This window comes from Hoplias malabaricus, chromosome X2 (assembly GCF_029633855.1).
Source record: "Hoplias malabaricus isolate fHopMal1 chromosome X2, fHopMal1.hap1, whole genome shotgun sequence".
NCBI classification, from domain to species: Eukaryota; Metazoa; Chordata; class Actinopteri; order Characiformes; family Erythrinidae; genus Hoplias; species Hoplias malabaricus.
Genome location: NC_089819.1, coordinates 5,013,189 through 5,030,267, shown reverse-complemented (window position 1 = coordinate 5,030,267; position 17,079 = coordinate 5,013,189). Strand labels below are relative to the sequence as shown.

The window sequence follows — 17,079 nt, the reverse complement described above, 5'->3', positions numbered from 1 at the left end:
TGTGTGTGTGTATATATATAGTGGGGGTGGGAGTTTGCCCATTGTGACCCTTAGGGGTCATTCCCATAGCAATGTCACCTTCAGTCCACTGCTCCTGGGTAAATGGACATCTGTCGGCCATCATCTCAAACACAGAGCCTTTACTGCTCAAATGACATTTTTCATTTATTGATTCAAATGTTTACATAATTTCTGCATTAACAAAATATAATGTGTTTTGTTAACATAATATCATATTACATATTATTAAAAACTCTGTTGATGTAATATACGTTTTTCATGTGGAAAAGAAACCTATATCCATGCTAAGGCTCTACATATTTGCCTGTAGCCCCATATTCTATCGAAATATTTGTACATTAAAAGGACCATGGCTATTGCATTAAGACGGGCTGTCCCCACATCCATACACTCTTAAAGTAAAGGTGCTACAAAAGGTTCTTTAAGCGATGCCATAGGAAAACACTTCCATAAAGAACCATTTTTGCTAACGCATTGAAAAGCGTTAAAGAACCTTAGGATCCAGTGATGAATTTTTAAACCTTCAAAAAGTTTTCACACTCAACTTATCTCTTAATCAAAAATGTTTGGAACCAAAAGGGGTTCTTCTATGGCAATGCACAAAGAATCCTTTGTAGCACCTTTATTCTTATTATTCTTAATCGGTATAGTTGCACTTGCAGTGTTTAGGAAGATTTGCACTTGCATGTATGCACTTTAAAGCAAGTTGTTCACCCATGAGTTTGTTTCATATGGGTTGTTTTGAAAAAACGCCTGGTCCTAGAAGTCTAGCTTAATTATTTTGATGTCCTTTACTTGCTGAAGAATACTGGTAAGTGCAGTTGTATTGTAAACAGACCAGAATGACCTTCCTCTCAGGAGACTATTTAACGAGTATTTCACTAGCATCCATTGATTTTCCATAAATGCAGAGACGAGCGCACGCGGTATGATGATTTGTAGGGAGTCTGTGTCTCTGTATCTTGACTTGTCACATCTTTTTAGTGCAACTAGACCCTTAGAGACGGACCTCTAATGAGACCTCCCTGCACAAGTCTAGAGAGGGAGGAAATTGTTTCTTTCATACTGTTCCATTCTCTGCCTCAGCCAACCTCCACTTTTATCTCTTCAAGCCTTCCCCTTGTTAAATGGGCATTTCAGAGCTCCTGATTTTCATGTTTAGGCTTAATTCAAATACATCATCATTAGATTTCCCTGTGATACAGACCAGTCCTGACTGCTGGCCCCTAATCTAATAAATAAATCTATAGATCTAGCGTTAACAATATGGCAATAATTTTAAACAGCTCACAACACTAATATCCATCTCAAAGCAATTTAGATATTCTCTTTAATTCTATTTGATTCTACAGTCAAGATGCATCACCAGAAGGGGATTTCTCTAGTTTTATATAAAGATGTATTTCTTTAGACATTAGATTTTATTCAAAATAAAATAAAATAAAATCATTTTGAGACACTATGGCATTAGTGTAAAATGTGAGGAAATATTGTTTGCAAAGGATGTAGAAATTGTTACATATATTTAACTTTGTTTCAAATGTGCTAATAAATGAGCTGCATTCAGTCGGAACATATTCACCCATTGGATCAAACACAAACATGCATCTGCTGAGCTGACTTCTTTTGTAATTTGAAAAATTACGTTTGCTAGGGAGTGTCTACACAGTCATTTCAAGGAAAAGGTCAAGATTTCAAAGTGATCACAAGAAGTAAACATAGAGTGAGTATTTTTTCTCTAATGTTTATGATATAACTATGTTGTAAAATAATTTGTGATAATATATTATTATTTTTCTGACATTTTAAGCATTTGGTTTGTTTATGTTTACACTTCTAAACTACTTTTGTCCAAGATTGTATTTGCCGTTGCTATGGAAATTGCATTAGGTCACATTGCATTCTAGGCAAGTTCTGTTTCTGACGTGGACATCAGTGTTGACTTGTTCCCTTGCCCCTCTGAGAGCTAATCTAGCACACCACTTCAGTTCATACACAAATGGAACAACCCAGAAGATGGTGTAAGGTATTACTCTGAGGGGGAGTTGTGAGGTGAAATGGACAAGGGCGAGATAAAATCAGAATTGCAGATAGAGTTAATTCATATTAGACAGACTTGTTTATGTCTTTCTGATAACAAAATGGACAATGTGGCAGACCACGCTAGCTGCTAATACATTTTATCTAGGAAAACTTATTTTTACACACAGTAATACATAATTGTCATAAATGTCAAAAACGACATAAGCAAGTGTATAATGAGCTAATATCATTAGGAGTCTTGCCCATGTATTATATTTGGGACAGTACAGTATTTCTGTCTCAGCTGGGTATTGAACCCTGTTTCCTACTATGTTATATAAACATAATAACACACTCGGCATGGTTTGAAACAAGTCTATACATGTAGTATACGCTAAAACTTTTATCTAGCATGCTTTATGCTTTCAGTCAGTAAGTACTGGCTTTGTATTTGCCCATGAGAATAAAAGTGGGACACGTTATGTGTATATTACTTTGTATGAGTGTCTGTGTGAGAGAGCAGTAGCAGGACTGTGAGCTCTGTACAACTGGCCCCTGTCAAGGAACACTGGACTGTATCCACTTTTGACCCATTTCAACCTGTGCCAAAGTCAAACTGGGTCAAACTAGCAGAAAGGAAGGTAGGTATACACACACACACACACACACACACACACACAAATGCAGCAATGTTGTGTATAACCATGTTAAGCAAAACCAGCTTCCTATTTTTATCCTGCTAAAAGCAGGACGCTCATAGGCCTGGTCATAGCAGTATTGATAGCTGATAGATTTCATGTCTGTATCCACTGATGCTGTAATCCGCATTGTGGGATGGTTACCAATCTATGCTTCCACTTAAGGCCAAAAATAGTCAAAATCAGTTCAAAAGAAAGCAAGAAACTCTTTAATAACACCCATTTGTGCTAATGAATATACTAGTTTTAAATTAGCGCTAAGCAAACTCATTCAGACTGGCATTTTTAGGAATTCTCTCAAGCTTGTACAAAATCATTATTTTTTATTAATTTGCAACTTATAGAAGTCATTAATGTATTTACAGTAGCAGTTTTACAGTAACTCCTTTAATAAAGAGCCATGGCCTAGAGCTGCTGATGGTTTCCATTTCTACTGACCTAATTGTTTTCTCATCAAATTTGATTACCCCATAGATAATAAAAACTTGATCGATTGACTCCACTGTCAGTTCTTAATTTGTTGTAAATCTGACACATCTAGCCTCCACTTCATGTTCCTAATGGCCTGACATAGGAGATCAGCCTTGGCTGCATCTTCTTAGATATAATACACACTGATATGCATCTGATTTTCTATTGGGCAGTTTAAGAAGTTAAAAAAGTTTTAAAGAAACTTGGACATGGCACAAGACTATTACTACAATACTAAAAATGAAAATCAATTAAAAATGGCTGTATGTAAATCAGGCTTTCTCTAGAAGCCTAAAAGACTCCAGACCACTGGAAATAAATCAATCAATTAAATTTCTATCTACAGGATTCAGTTTGTAGGAGGACACACACAGTTATGGAAATATAACTAGATTATGTTATTACTAGCCATGTTGTGGTCTGTGTTTTGCAGAAGTGTCAGGGTTGTCATTCCCTTGAGGCAGGACAGCATTTGAAAGTGGGGAGGGGGGGGACTTTAAAAACCAGTCTGAAGTGTTTTATATGAGCCGTTGGGTAGAGGGACGCCAAATAGTGTGGAAGCCTCAATATTAGTGTGTGCGTGTGTGTGTGTGTGTGTCCGTGAGCGTTAGAATGGCCGGAGGGTCTACATGCGTAGACCTGTCATAAGAAATAAGGAGACGTCCGTGTCTGTGTCTCTGTTGCCAGGGTGACCAGTGCCTCCCTGGGATTGTGGGTAGGAGGCCTGTATAGTCTGCCTGTCACAAAAATCATCCACACTGTCGTCACATTGCAGCAGGATGTGATGTCATCATGTCCCATCTCCACTGCCCCCACCCCCCACCCCAAAAAAGAAGAAAAGTAATGTCTCCACTCGGTGATGCCTGCCGTGTCTTGTTTTTGCTGAAACATTCTCACACAAATATGAATAATTGCCCACCTGCCAAAAATGTTCCAACATTCTATGTAATCCAGTCAGTGCAAAGTTTTTCTACAGTGAACCATTTCACACCAAACTACTGAGTGACTGGGTTATATCTTTATTATCCCACAGCTTGTGGGAGACCTCTTCAAGTGGTGTTTGTGACCTAGTGTGTCCTAGAAATTGTATTAATTCATTTTCTTAGTTTATTTATATATGTCCATCATATATGTCTAACTTTAACCCTAGCTTGTAGACATACACAGCTTCTACATTCATCATGGAAAAGCCTGAAATTAAATGGGATGCTCTGGGGTGGTTGCATCTCAGCTTAAATTCAGTCATCTGAAGGAGAATAAAGACCCCAGTATAAGGCTGTGGAGCAACGGAATGAAATGGCTACATCTATCTACAATGAGTCAGATTGCAGGTGCTAACTGTCAAAATCAGTACTGGCTGGATACCATCAGATCCTCACAGCAATGTTCCTACATCTAGTATCAGGACTTGCTATAATTGTACAGGCTTTTACAGCAACCTCTGATTTCATAAAAAAAATATTAGGCCATGTGGAGCAGGTAGAACGCCGGATTACATGCACTTCACTGTAAAAGTCAGTGATAGGGAGAAAAAAGGCATGTCCCCAGGCCGACAGTATGCTGAGGGCTGCTGTTAGTCATGAGCGCTGGGGTTATCCGTGGGTTATGTAAGATAGGGAATGCAGCGCTGGCGATTCCATGCTTAATACGAGCTCAGCCCTGCAGGCTTAACCAAGGATGGACGACACCATAATACCACTGCAGCAGCAGCTAGCCTAGCCATTGGCTTGTAAAAAGTACCACAATTCCAGCTAATTCTAATGTTAGCATTGACACTAACCTGCTGGGGCTCAGGGCAGAGGCAAGACTTGCTAATATTAAAACACAGTTACAATATATATATATATATATATATATATATATATATATATGTGTGTGTGTGTGTGTGTGTGTGTAAGAGAGGTGGGGGAATGGGAGGAAGCACGTGGACTGTAGTAATTGATTTAAAATGATTTGAGGCTGCCTTGTGTCTCAGGAGAGACTCTTACTCTCTAAAGATTTCTTTAATTAGACCCATTAAGTGGCTAAGTGCACTTCTGAAACTTAAGAGCATCCAGAAATTTGATAAAAATAGGAAAAAGTGTCTAAAAAGTGTTTCAAACCATGTGTCATATCATTCGTCAAGCAAGTTCTTCATAAATCCTGGAGCAATGATGGCAATAATTAGCATAAAATATATTATCATTAGTGCATTGAGCTACTATAATCTCCTGATAATAACATAAAAAACAAAATGGGACACTCTACAGCAGGTAAATGTGTGTTTATCGTCACCCTGCCCAATGCTAAAAACGACACAATTATTTTTAGAAGAATTTTTGAACAGGTAAGTGTCCAAAAACCTTTGATCATGTAGTGTTAGTAGTGTTAATAATGAACATCCTTAAACAGGGTAGAAAAAACAAGGGGGTTTAAAGCAAAAGTATTTGGACATGCATAGCAGAAAGCTAACATGTTAGCATACTAATAAGCAACCCATTCCTAAAGTCATTATTGCCAATCATTAATTATTCTAGAACATTTATGAGGGTGAATGAAAAATTAAGACTATGAAAAACATTTGTTGAAGTATGGACATGTTAAAAATGCGAGAATTTAAAACTTGCTATGAGTTTTTCCAACATCTTTATGGATTTAATTCCTACATTGTGTTATCTGGCCGTCTGCCTGATATGTGATATTCCAAAGCCATGTATGAATATTCTAATCAGACGTTCCACTGGCAGTAGAGCGCTGTGTAGGCGAGAGATTATTTCCACTGTGAGTGTGCACGCAAACAAACAAACATGTCGAATTTGTGTTCCTCATAGAGGAGCATTCCGTCACACACAAAGCCAAATTAAACATGGCAGCTATGGCCAGGCAATGCAAGCAAATGCAGTGTTTTGGTGTGCGTCAGTACTCCTCCATCCAGTCCTACAAAAACATAGCACTGCACAGTTTAGTTTATCACTGTTCTAAAACTCCTTTTAAAAGGTATTGATGAAGGTTTTGTCTTTTTCTCAAATGTAGTTCATCAGCCAAATAATTTTAGCTCTTTAACACCGACCACTTTAACATAAAATGCAATAAAACGTCTCATTTATTTCTTATAAGAACTTCTGTCTCCTGTATGCACAGACCTATTACAAATGCACTGAACATGACACCAAAACAAAATTTAAAAAGTCACATGTAAAAATTGACAATTTCTAATGCGTGGCCCATCTCATTTTGACCTTTACAAGCTCCCAAATCCATATTCTGCCGTGTTTTGTCTTGCAGACTTACTTTAGAAGCCTTTTTGATATCTGTTCCTTAGCATAATCAAGTTACTGGTTTTATGCTGTTTCTCAGTGTGTGAAATGTTGTGAGTCTTATTTGAGCTGCAGCAAGCAGTGATGTCTGTCAACTCTCTTTTGTGAAAGAAATGCACACCTCTCTCTTCAAAGACAGCTGTGGTCAACTGTAGTGTTCTTTATATGAATAAAATTGCCATAAATAACTGCCATAATAACTAGGACACACATTGTCCCTGATGTAAAGCACAGAAAAGTGAAGCATTTTGAATAATGTCATTGAGTGAGTGAATAAGTGTGTGTGTGTGTGTGTGCGTGTGCATGAGTGAGTATGTGTTTGAATTTCTCTTTATTTGCCTATTTCAACATATCAAGCTTCAAGATGGCTGCCACTAGCATTTTAGCTTGGCAGTGTGCTTTTGTCTAGTGTAACATTGTCAGAAAAAATTGTAGTTGTCTGCCTCCATTTAGGTAAAATGCAAATTAGGTAAATTTGGTTTTCCACTAAGCCAAGAGTTCCTAATAGTAAACCCATTAGTGCTGTGTGTACAGAGAGTGTAGGTAGGACACACTCAGAACTGAATTGACAGCTTGAGTCCAACAGGTGGCAGTTTGTCCAAAATGCCAGGGCCTCATGGGGGTGTTGTATAAGAAAGCCCAGAGGGCCCAGGCTGTATGTACATGTGGTGTTCATCCATATTTTACATTCATGCCTTTAAGGAAAGGACTCACAGACACTTGCTGTAGGGGGTTCACATTGTTATGTTGTATCTTCAGGCATCAAGAAGACCATGTTATCCAAGTTGGGCCCTAGAAGAGGTTCAGGTTGGGCTGAATACAGAGCTAAGTAGAGGTTATTACATAGCATAATAACGGTATAAGCTTAAATGGAGGATTATTATTAATTTAGTCCAATTTGATTGTAAATGATGAACTATATATTTACAGTGGTGGTGATAAGCACCAAGGATTAAAGTGACTACAACACTAAAATAGAAATTGTATTTACTGTCCAACATACCTAGTGAAATTCCAAAACAATGTTAAATATGGTGTCTATTTTTTGCAACGTATTTGTTTAAAGTAGTTTTAGAGCACAAAATACTTAAGATGTCTTTTTCTTATTACCACTCTTTTCTGCAATAATTTGAATAATTTTTGTCACTTAGTATTTACTATATTTTTTTGCATTCTAATTACTTACTTACTCAGTGGAATTTATTTAGAGCTACATTTCACAGAAGCTGCCTGCGCTTAGATGAGCTTTTACAGAATCAACATTCTGACACATACTACAGAACATATCATTAAGTATTATAGTTGCTTTATATCCCTCCCTCCATATATTCACATGTATGTGTGCTGGAGTGGTACGTCAGCATACTTCACTGGGCTGTGTATCTATGTGTCTGTGTATGTAAATGTGTGTGTATGCAAGCATTCATATAAGATACAGCTCCTGCTTGGTGCATTATGGGTAATCGCTAATAAGGCCAGAGGCACCTGGCATCAGCTGTGGCTGACTCCGGCGCTGAACAGCGATTGGCTGATTCACTAAGCCAACAGAAGGGTTCCTATTGGATTGCATCCAGTATATAGAGAGCATATGCAAATATATGGCTTGTAATATTTATTATACGTCTCAAATTTCTGACCGGCATTTTGAAGACATGTATACTTATATTTGTACCTAATTATGACCTGCGTATTTGGATTTAGGTCCAATTTATATGGATTTACGTCCCAAAATTAGTTACAGTTTCTATTATTTTCATCCGTGAGAATAAGAATGCCACCTTTTAATTATTTAATTAATTGAAAGCATACCTTTAATTAATAGTACTTTTATTATGCCTGGATTTCGACTACTCTACAACCTTCTAGCACTAATTTTTAGAAGTAAATCTGGGCCAGGTTTTCCAAATGTAATAATAACACTAACGTTGTAATAGAGAGATACCTGTTTCTGGGTGAAACAAACCATGATCTCGGTGATCGCGACCACCACCACCTTCCTGACTTTCACAACATGAACTTTCAAAACTAATGAGGCACAATGTGATCTCCATGAAATGCCATCTCTCACCCTCATTTTTGGTCACTATGGCAGGATCTTTTATACAGCACTGATTACTATCCATTCACCAGAGAGAGAAAAAGCCCTATATGGTAATCTGGAACTGTGTAGCAGTTATTATTCTGTTGGAATGCATTTACATATTTAATATACAGTTGGCATTTTTGATTGACATGACAAAACTCAGAATAATATGGGTGGGCATCATGGCAAAAATATGATTTCACAAAATAGACTATATATCTATGTGTAGCAGAATTATGATCATTCACTATATTAATTATAAACAGTATGGGTTTTTTTAGGCAAATATGAATAGAATATTTTTAGCCTTTGGAGGTTTAATATATTTTGTTGCCACATTGTGTTTGTGTGTTTGTGTGTGTGTGTGTGTGTTGTTTAAACTGTTTAAGTAGGTTAGTAAGTCACTTGCCTTAGGGCAGTACAACAGTGTCATATCTAGCCGTTGTGGGCCAACCACACCACACCCCCACCCCCACTCCCTGCAATCTCCCAACCCACCCCTTACACACAAACATTATCTAAAATGACCTTAGTACCTTTCGTAAACACAGATATTACATAATAGATCATGATAGTTTAGGAAATAAAACACAAAATTGTAATATCCAGAGCAGTTCATTGTTAGGTAATGGTAATGATGTGTACAGCAGCATTAGCATGATCTAATGGATTTAGATTGAATCTAGAAGACTTCACTCAGCACCATTACACTGAGTTCTCTAAATCAGCAGCCATTTATTATGCTCTTAGCATATATTCTAAACTCTTTAAATGATGTAGAATTCCAGGCTGATCAGCTGCTGTATGTTGCTATGATGCAATCCATGACTGTACATTTCTCAGTAAAAAATAGCTCATTAATGTCTATGAAATGAAGGATCTCTGTAAGGCTTTGTCCCACCTTTGTGTCACCTTCTAGGAAGTCCTTAAACTAGATTTTGGAACAGTTCTATGAGGATTTGATGGTATTGACCTATGAGAACATTCATTGGGTCAAGCATTAATACTGGTTTAGTGACCAGTTGTTTCAGATGGACCCATAATTAATTAAGTAAATAAATAAATAAAAATTACATCATAACATCACAGAGTATTGTATATCTCTCTCACTCTCTTGCACTCTCTCTCTCTCTCTCTCTCTCTCTCTCTCTCTCTTTCTCTCTCTCTCTCTCTCTCTCTCTCTCTGTGCTATATGGTAATAGCTTAGCCTTTGGCTTCAATCATATAGAAGGCACCAAGCTACTGCACTAAAATGGCCTCAAGAGTCCATCTGTCTCTGTGTCTTATACCTCATTTCCTGTCATTCTCCCTAAATACACACTTTACAGCCTCTCTCTCTCTCTCTCTCTCTCTCTCTCTCTCTCTCTCTCTCTCTCTCTCTCTCTCTCCCACGTTAAACCTCAATGTCTCAGTCTTTCTTAAAACCTCTTTCTCTCCGTTTATCCATTTCTTTCATATTTTTTATATTCTTTTCTTTTTAATCTTTCACATAGTTTTTCTTTATTTATTTATTCCCCTGATTATGTAACAAAAGGCTATTAGTCAAAAAAATGGCAAAAGAAACAAACAAGGGCAAAAAAAAGAGCAAAATGACAAGCACTAATCCTTCACTGAGCCTCAGGGGAAAGGATGACCAGACTTTTCTGTCCTTTTGATTTTTATAAAGGTATTTAATCATTGGTTTTTAATCACTCTAAAACACAGTGATGCTATCAGTAAATTAAACTGCAGAGGCTGGGACATTAGTTGGGATCATACTGAAGTAAATATATTTCTACTTGGGTAAAGCAATGTCCAAGCATTATTTTGTACACCTCTGGGCAAACGATATTTTTTTGCATCTAATAACTGTGTAGTTATGTACTGATAATACATTAATACTCAAGTGATTGCTGGTCATGTGTTCACTTTTACCCATCCATCACAGTAGGTCAGATTCTTTACATACCCAAGTGCACTCAAGTTGAATCTATGGAGATTACTGCTTGGACAAGCTGTAGAATAGTTGATTAACAGATTTGCTACATCCAGGAAAGTCGTTCTTGTTCACTTATTGAGGGAAACATGAGTCAAATAATGTATTGCTACAAATCATATATGTGCTGCAAGCCACGTTCTTTGATATGTGATTGTGTGCAAAAGACATTCGATTCCAGGTTGAGTCTCAAGTTTTGTTGATGTTCTGTCAAACATTCTACATTTTAAATCAGCTATCCGTAGGGGTGGGGTGGGGTGGGGACTAAGCAGAGCACCAAAATGTAACACAGAACTGTATATTATTTTGTGGAATCAGTATTTGAGTCAGATTGAGCCACATTATAAATCTTCATGCCAAATGCCAGTGGCGAAAACATTAGTGAAACAGTAATCAGTAGAGTCAGATGTCACTTTCCTCCATTCTATTTGCTGTTATTACAAAATAAAGCTGTAATATTTTTGTCTAAGAACAACTTTTGTGTAAAAACTAAAATTTCATACATATGTAAATAGTGTGAAATATATCACTGTAAACACTCCAAGAAGGAAACTTTTTTCTAAACAGTAAGACTCCAATATCTTCATTCATTTCACTGAATGTGTCCAAGCTTTGAGAATGAAGGTTAGCACATGCTTCCACCAAGACCCAGTATCATGGCAAAGTGCGTAAGACACCCATTAATGCGCCATTACTGCAATTTCATGGTTTTGTACCTGTGGCATCTCCAAGACTTAGTGATACTGGGTCTGTGGATAGGTGCCTGTCTCTCAGGCTCATTGTGTGTTTTTCTTTGAGTTTCAGAAGCTGAGCTTGGGCTTAAAGTAATGGTGTGGACTCCAGGGGTCAAAGACATGCAGCTGAGAAAGAGAGGTGTGGAAATAAGAGCCGGACAGAGTTCTGAGGCCATGAGTGCAGCTACTCACTTTCAGCCCAAGAGATGGCCATTTTGAACAGAGACAAAGAGTCCAAGAGTTGAGGCCTGGAGAAGTAAGGTTTGCTTCTCTCTCTCTCTCTCTCTCTCTCTCTCTCTCTCTCTTTTTTTTTCTTTCTCTCTCTCTCTCTCTCTCTCTCTCTCTTTCTCTCTCTCTCTCTCTCTCTCTCACTCTTTCTCTCTCTCTCTCTCTCTCTCTCTCTCTCTCTCTCTCTCTCTCTCTCTCTCTCTCTGGCTTGCTAGGTCTCTGTTTCTCATATCACTATGTGAAAGTGTACTTGTTTCAGCAGAGAAAAAGAATCCAGGTATTGTACCTTATAAATGAAAACTAAGAGGTAAATCACAAAGCCAAGATCATCTTTGTAAAAGGCTTTTTTTAAAAATACTATTCATAAATAGTTTGGCTACTGAAGTTGCACTTAACTTATGGTTAGGTTTACGTAGCTACATACAGATTTTTACATAATTTTATTACATAAAAATGATAACATTAATAAATTGCATGTATACATACGAGCTGGCACATTCAAATTATGTTTAAAAATGACATAACAGAGAAACATCATGTTTTTATATATTATATGCAACAATAACATTCTACACATACCTAATACATATAGGAAATCTTATTACATATAAGTACTTAACTGTATATAAAACACTGTGTGCATGCGTGTGTGTGTGTGTGTGGGTATCACAGGATGGTGACATGTAAAAGAGCTTGGGAAAGCAATCACTTCTAATGTTACTAGACTGGGTGCCACGGTCCGCGAGCTGGAACGCTTGATAAGGTGTAGGTACTTTTTAATCAATCTGGCAACCTGATAAATGTTTTGACTGAGGTAACAACATACACACGCTCACTTACATGCGTACACACACCCTCAACTCATCACATGTAGGGGAAAAAAACGTAGGGCTTCAATATGACTATATGGAAAATAAATATTTCATTTAATGACAAATCCACTATTGAATTATTAAGGTTTCTGTTTTAAATGTGAAAACACATACAAAGAAATGACAAACCAGTGGATTGAGAGCCACTTATTACTATTTAAAAAGAGCAGACAAGGGGTTGGACAAACCGTACAAGGGAGAAATACCTTCCTATCTTTTAATGGGAGTTGATGGCACATGATGTTTATCTAAGTAATTATTTCATAATGGTCCCTGGTCCATTCGTCATGATGTTTTAACATATTAAGGAAAAGGATAGATCGCTTTTCCAAATTATGTATAAATATATAAATAAATAAATAAATAAATACAATTCAGAAACTGTAAATAGGACTAAGCCACGTGTTTCCCAGATTTACCAAGTTATATTTCAAAATGAAACTGAGATGCATTTGTCCAGGAACAAACACAGGATAACTTCAAATACACAGATTAAAAATACAAACCAGAATGTCCAACTTTTTTCAGAACTAGGGTCACAAACTGTGTCTGGGCTTGAAAATATTTTAAAAATCCACTTATTTTAAGGAAACTTTAAATTAACATTTGCCCAGACCCTACTGTAATTAAGTATTATCAGTCAGAAATAATTAGCAGATAAATGGTGTAGCATGCTAATAAAAATATGCAACAAATATGGCTCCTTTTCTTTTGGTGATTTGTGTTTCATGCTCTTAAAATAGACCGTAATTATTTAAAACCTATTTTCAGAATCAGAACAAGGGTCCAGTGTGAAATAATAAGCAGTAAGTAGGGTAAATTGGAGCTTTAAGGCTTTCTGATACTAGTTTCCCACCTGCCTGTTGTTGTTTTCCCACCTAAATTCTAACAGCTCCCGCCTCCTGAGATTTGATTGACTCGTGTATTAACCCGCCTCCCTTGCGTTGCCAGTTTAGACCGTGGCTCTTGTTTAGACTGTAAGTATAAAACGACTGGCCAATCCCAACACAGGGGGCGTGGTATTTTGGAAAACGGGTGGGAAAGAGAACTTTCTGCCGTGGGCATGCGCAATCTTATTCACAACTGAAAAGAAAATATGATCGTTAATGATGATCCAAATAAGCATAAAACATCTAGGTAATAATAATTTAATAGTCAAAATAAGAAGGGAAGGGAAACTATTTCTGAAAACGTATATACATTTCTTTATTTAGAAAAAGTAAATATGTAGTCCAATTTTAACGAGTCTGTGCTAAACGATTTCATTGACCATTAATTATGACGTAATTGTAATTATTCTAAACATTTTTTAACTGAGAAAGGAAATCTGTATCCTTTGATTTAAAAGAATTTAATTCACTTGTCATTTCATACTGAGAGTCCACTGTTGAGCTCTCACTTTCTTGTTTTAAATATTTATTAAGGTGAATGTAAGGGATTCCGTTAAAACGATAACATTCATCCAAACCTTGAGCACACTTGTTATAACCAACTGTGTTTCACCACTTAGTTAATAATTCATGTTCAAATAATAATCCAATGTTCACACATTTCTAAAACGTTATAAAAGATTTTGTAATTCGTTGATAAGTCGGTCCACTAGTAAAGTATAATTATAATAATTCAGCTAAATTATGAACTTGACATTATTGCATTATTATAACTTCAAAGAAACCCAGATACCGGATATTAAAACTGAAACCTGACTGAGATATCCTTTAAACGTTAATTTAGTCTTGATCTGAGACTGTTGGGATGTAGAGGGGTGTGAAGTGTATCAGGATCAATGTGATACGTTTTCTGCTACATAGAAAATTCGAATTATTTTGTTTACCTTTTTTATCCAATATTCACCTCACACGTTTCGTCAGACTGATGTCACGCGTAAATGGGCTATGACGAAGTATGAAGTTGCTCTTGTTTATAGCCACAATTGAGCCGCTAAAGTCTATATATTTAGCCAGTAAACTACTTTTTAGCCACAAAATTATACAGAATAATTTCTCGATCATTTTTACAAACGTAAGGTTCTCTTTATTCATAAAATATTTAAGTGTGGATGAGGCGTTTATCCATAACAAAGGGATGCATGTTAGCCAGGATATATAGTGAACATGTGTAACAGAGTCCTTAGACAGATTGTTTAGTCATGTTTGCTGATGTAAAAATGAGCCAGATTGTAAATTAACTGTAAAACTATATATAAGCTATGAATTTCTTGTTTTATACAAGTTAATCTTTTCACTTTTACATTAGCAAAATTTCAGTCTGTGAAAGGTATTGGCTGATTCCCCAAATTAATTTAATTAAAGTGTAATTAAATTTACCTGAGTACAGGAATTTTAAAAATGTGAGACATTTTTATAAACCAATAGTTTATTATTAAATTCAACCACAAAACAAAACTGTTAATGTACAGTAGGTGCTTTTTTAAGTCACGAACAGCAGCTTAATTCTCAACCCAGCACTAAATAAAGTCATTTGTAAAAGTGTGTTGAATTGTTTTGTCGATTTTCGCAGTTAACTTTCAGTTAAGTTTAGTTCATAACTTAAATAACTCTTGCTGGGTTTAACATACTGTGTGTAATAAAATAAAAGGTTTGTCGTGTACCAGAACTTTTACACTGGACATATTTATTTTCCAGTGGTAAGTAAGTAACTTAACCGTAATTGTGGATCAAAATGTATAGAAGTATGTTCCTTCAGAGCGTTTTAAAATATCAACACAGCGCTAATTTCACCAAAGGTGCGTAAACTTTTGCACGGCGGAGCGTGTCTCGCGCTCTCCCGCATGCTGCAGTTCGGCGCTTTGGGCGCGAAGCGGCGCCTGACTGACGGAAATGGGTCAGTGGAGCGGACAGAGGAGAGCGCGCCGCCCAAAAAAAAAAAAAATCATGCCCCGCGTTAACGCAGAAGATTGATGCAGAAAATGTTCCTATTCGCGAGCGTTCTTATTCTCCCGTGCGCGTGCATGACAGTGAGTCCCACCTGTGCTACACAACAGCGAACTCCTTATATACAAATGCAACAAATGCACGTGAACCTAATGCGTCCAAAAGTTCGATTTTTGCAAATACAAGGTTAAAATACACTGCGATCTCGTCAATATTCCACAGTTGCATAAGATGGTCTCTTTTTGTGAGATGGCTTTTAATGGCACATCAACATAAATATGTCCCACAAACAGGAGGACTGAGGCGATCAGAAAAATAAATGTAAGTTACATCTCAAAACACATCCAGAAATGCGCGCCGTTTTCTGCCGTACTGAGGTGCCATTTTGGCCTTGCACTTCTTAAAAACCCAAAAATCGTTATTTCGTAGCATTTTGTAGCAATTAGAATAACTAAATTACCCAAAAAAGTTCAAAGATATGTGAACCCCGGAAGTACATCTCACTTTTTACAAAGTTTTGTGCTTCTTTGACGGTATTGGGGCTGAAAATATTAGTGATATGTAGGAAATCCCTGTTGAATATTTCATCTCACTGCGCTCAGGTAGCACCTGAGTGAAGTCAGTATCAACGCAATAATTGTTGTATATATTTCAGTTTATAACTGTATAAGTTTTGGGCTTTTCAAGTAACGCGCATCCTGATGGAATATAATTAGATTTGTAAAAAAAAACATTGTATGGTCATATTTCAAAGTTCCCAGCCTAGTTGTGGAGGTCTAGGTTTTGGGTAAAATAATTGATCTGAAACGTGCACTTACATTCGCTTTTCTCGTGTTTACAGGCTTTGTTTTTACTTCATACACATATTTATAGGGAGAATATCACTGGGACACAAACACTTCAGTCCTGGAGTCAGTCCTACTACGATTTTACAAAGCAGGATTATTTATAATAAAACTCAAACCACAAACAGAAGATTTTTCAGTAGGCATGTCCCTCAGATCTTTTCCTGCTAGACAAGGTTGACTTTAACCTTAAACGATGTGGCTAAACTGAGAAATCCTACGCGATCTGAGGTCCCATTCGTGGATCAGAAACCTATCTTTTGCAAGCACCGGCCACAATGGCTTTTTGTAGGAATTTAATTATTCAAATAAGGCTGTCAGTAACAGTTGTGCTCTTACCTCGCATGGTGTTGGTGGTGGCGACTCGCTCCCAGTCATGTAGAGACAAAACCAACCCAAACAAGGGGTTAAAAATAAACAACAACAATAACAAAAACAACAGCCGCAGCAGCGGTGGCGTTAGCAACAAGATCCCTGGCAACAGCAACAACAACAACAACAACAATAACAACAAACTCTTCTTCACGGCCCACGCGTTGGGTTCGCGCGCGTGATCATCCCGTAAACGCGGCGCAAGCTTGCGGACTCTCACGCGACCTGAACGGAGGTTTTCAGCGCTCGCGCGAGGCACAGGCGTTGGGCGGAGCCCACGAGAGACCCCGAGAGCCTCGATTGGACGAATCATCTTAACTCCGCCGACTTCTGCTGACCAAAGAGCTGGGATTGGTCAGAGACTGTAGGCCCCGCCCATTGACTGACGGAAACCCCTGGGCAGACAGTACAAGAGCACTGTAGAAGTGGAAATGCGGATGAAATCACCTCAGCGTTACACAGCGTTTAATATTTACAATATTTTAATACAGTCGCGTGCAAATGTTTTGGAACATCTGTTTATATGTTTTGTTTGTTTGTTTTCTGTACGTTTAAAAACAGAGTTACT

The 17,079-nt window shown here is 37.3% G+C and overlaps 1 protein-coding gene across 1 annotated transcript in view; it reads right to left on the bottom strand.

The window, feature by feature from the left end:
• Positions 1-16,610, bottom strand: part of rorb (RAR-related orphan receptor B) — a 36,908-nt gene extending 20,298 nt beyond the window's left edge. The window contains exon 1 of the mRNA XM_066653878.1: positions 16,479-16,610. Within this exon, the coding sequence (XP_066509975.1) occupies positions 16,479-16,485 (7 nt within the window). The 5' untranslated portion in view covers positions 16,486-16,610. The remainder of the gene's footprint in view (positions 1-16,478) is intronic.
• Positions 16,611-17,079: the final 469 nt, after the last annotated feature.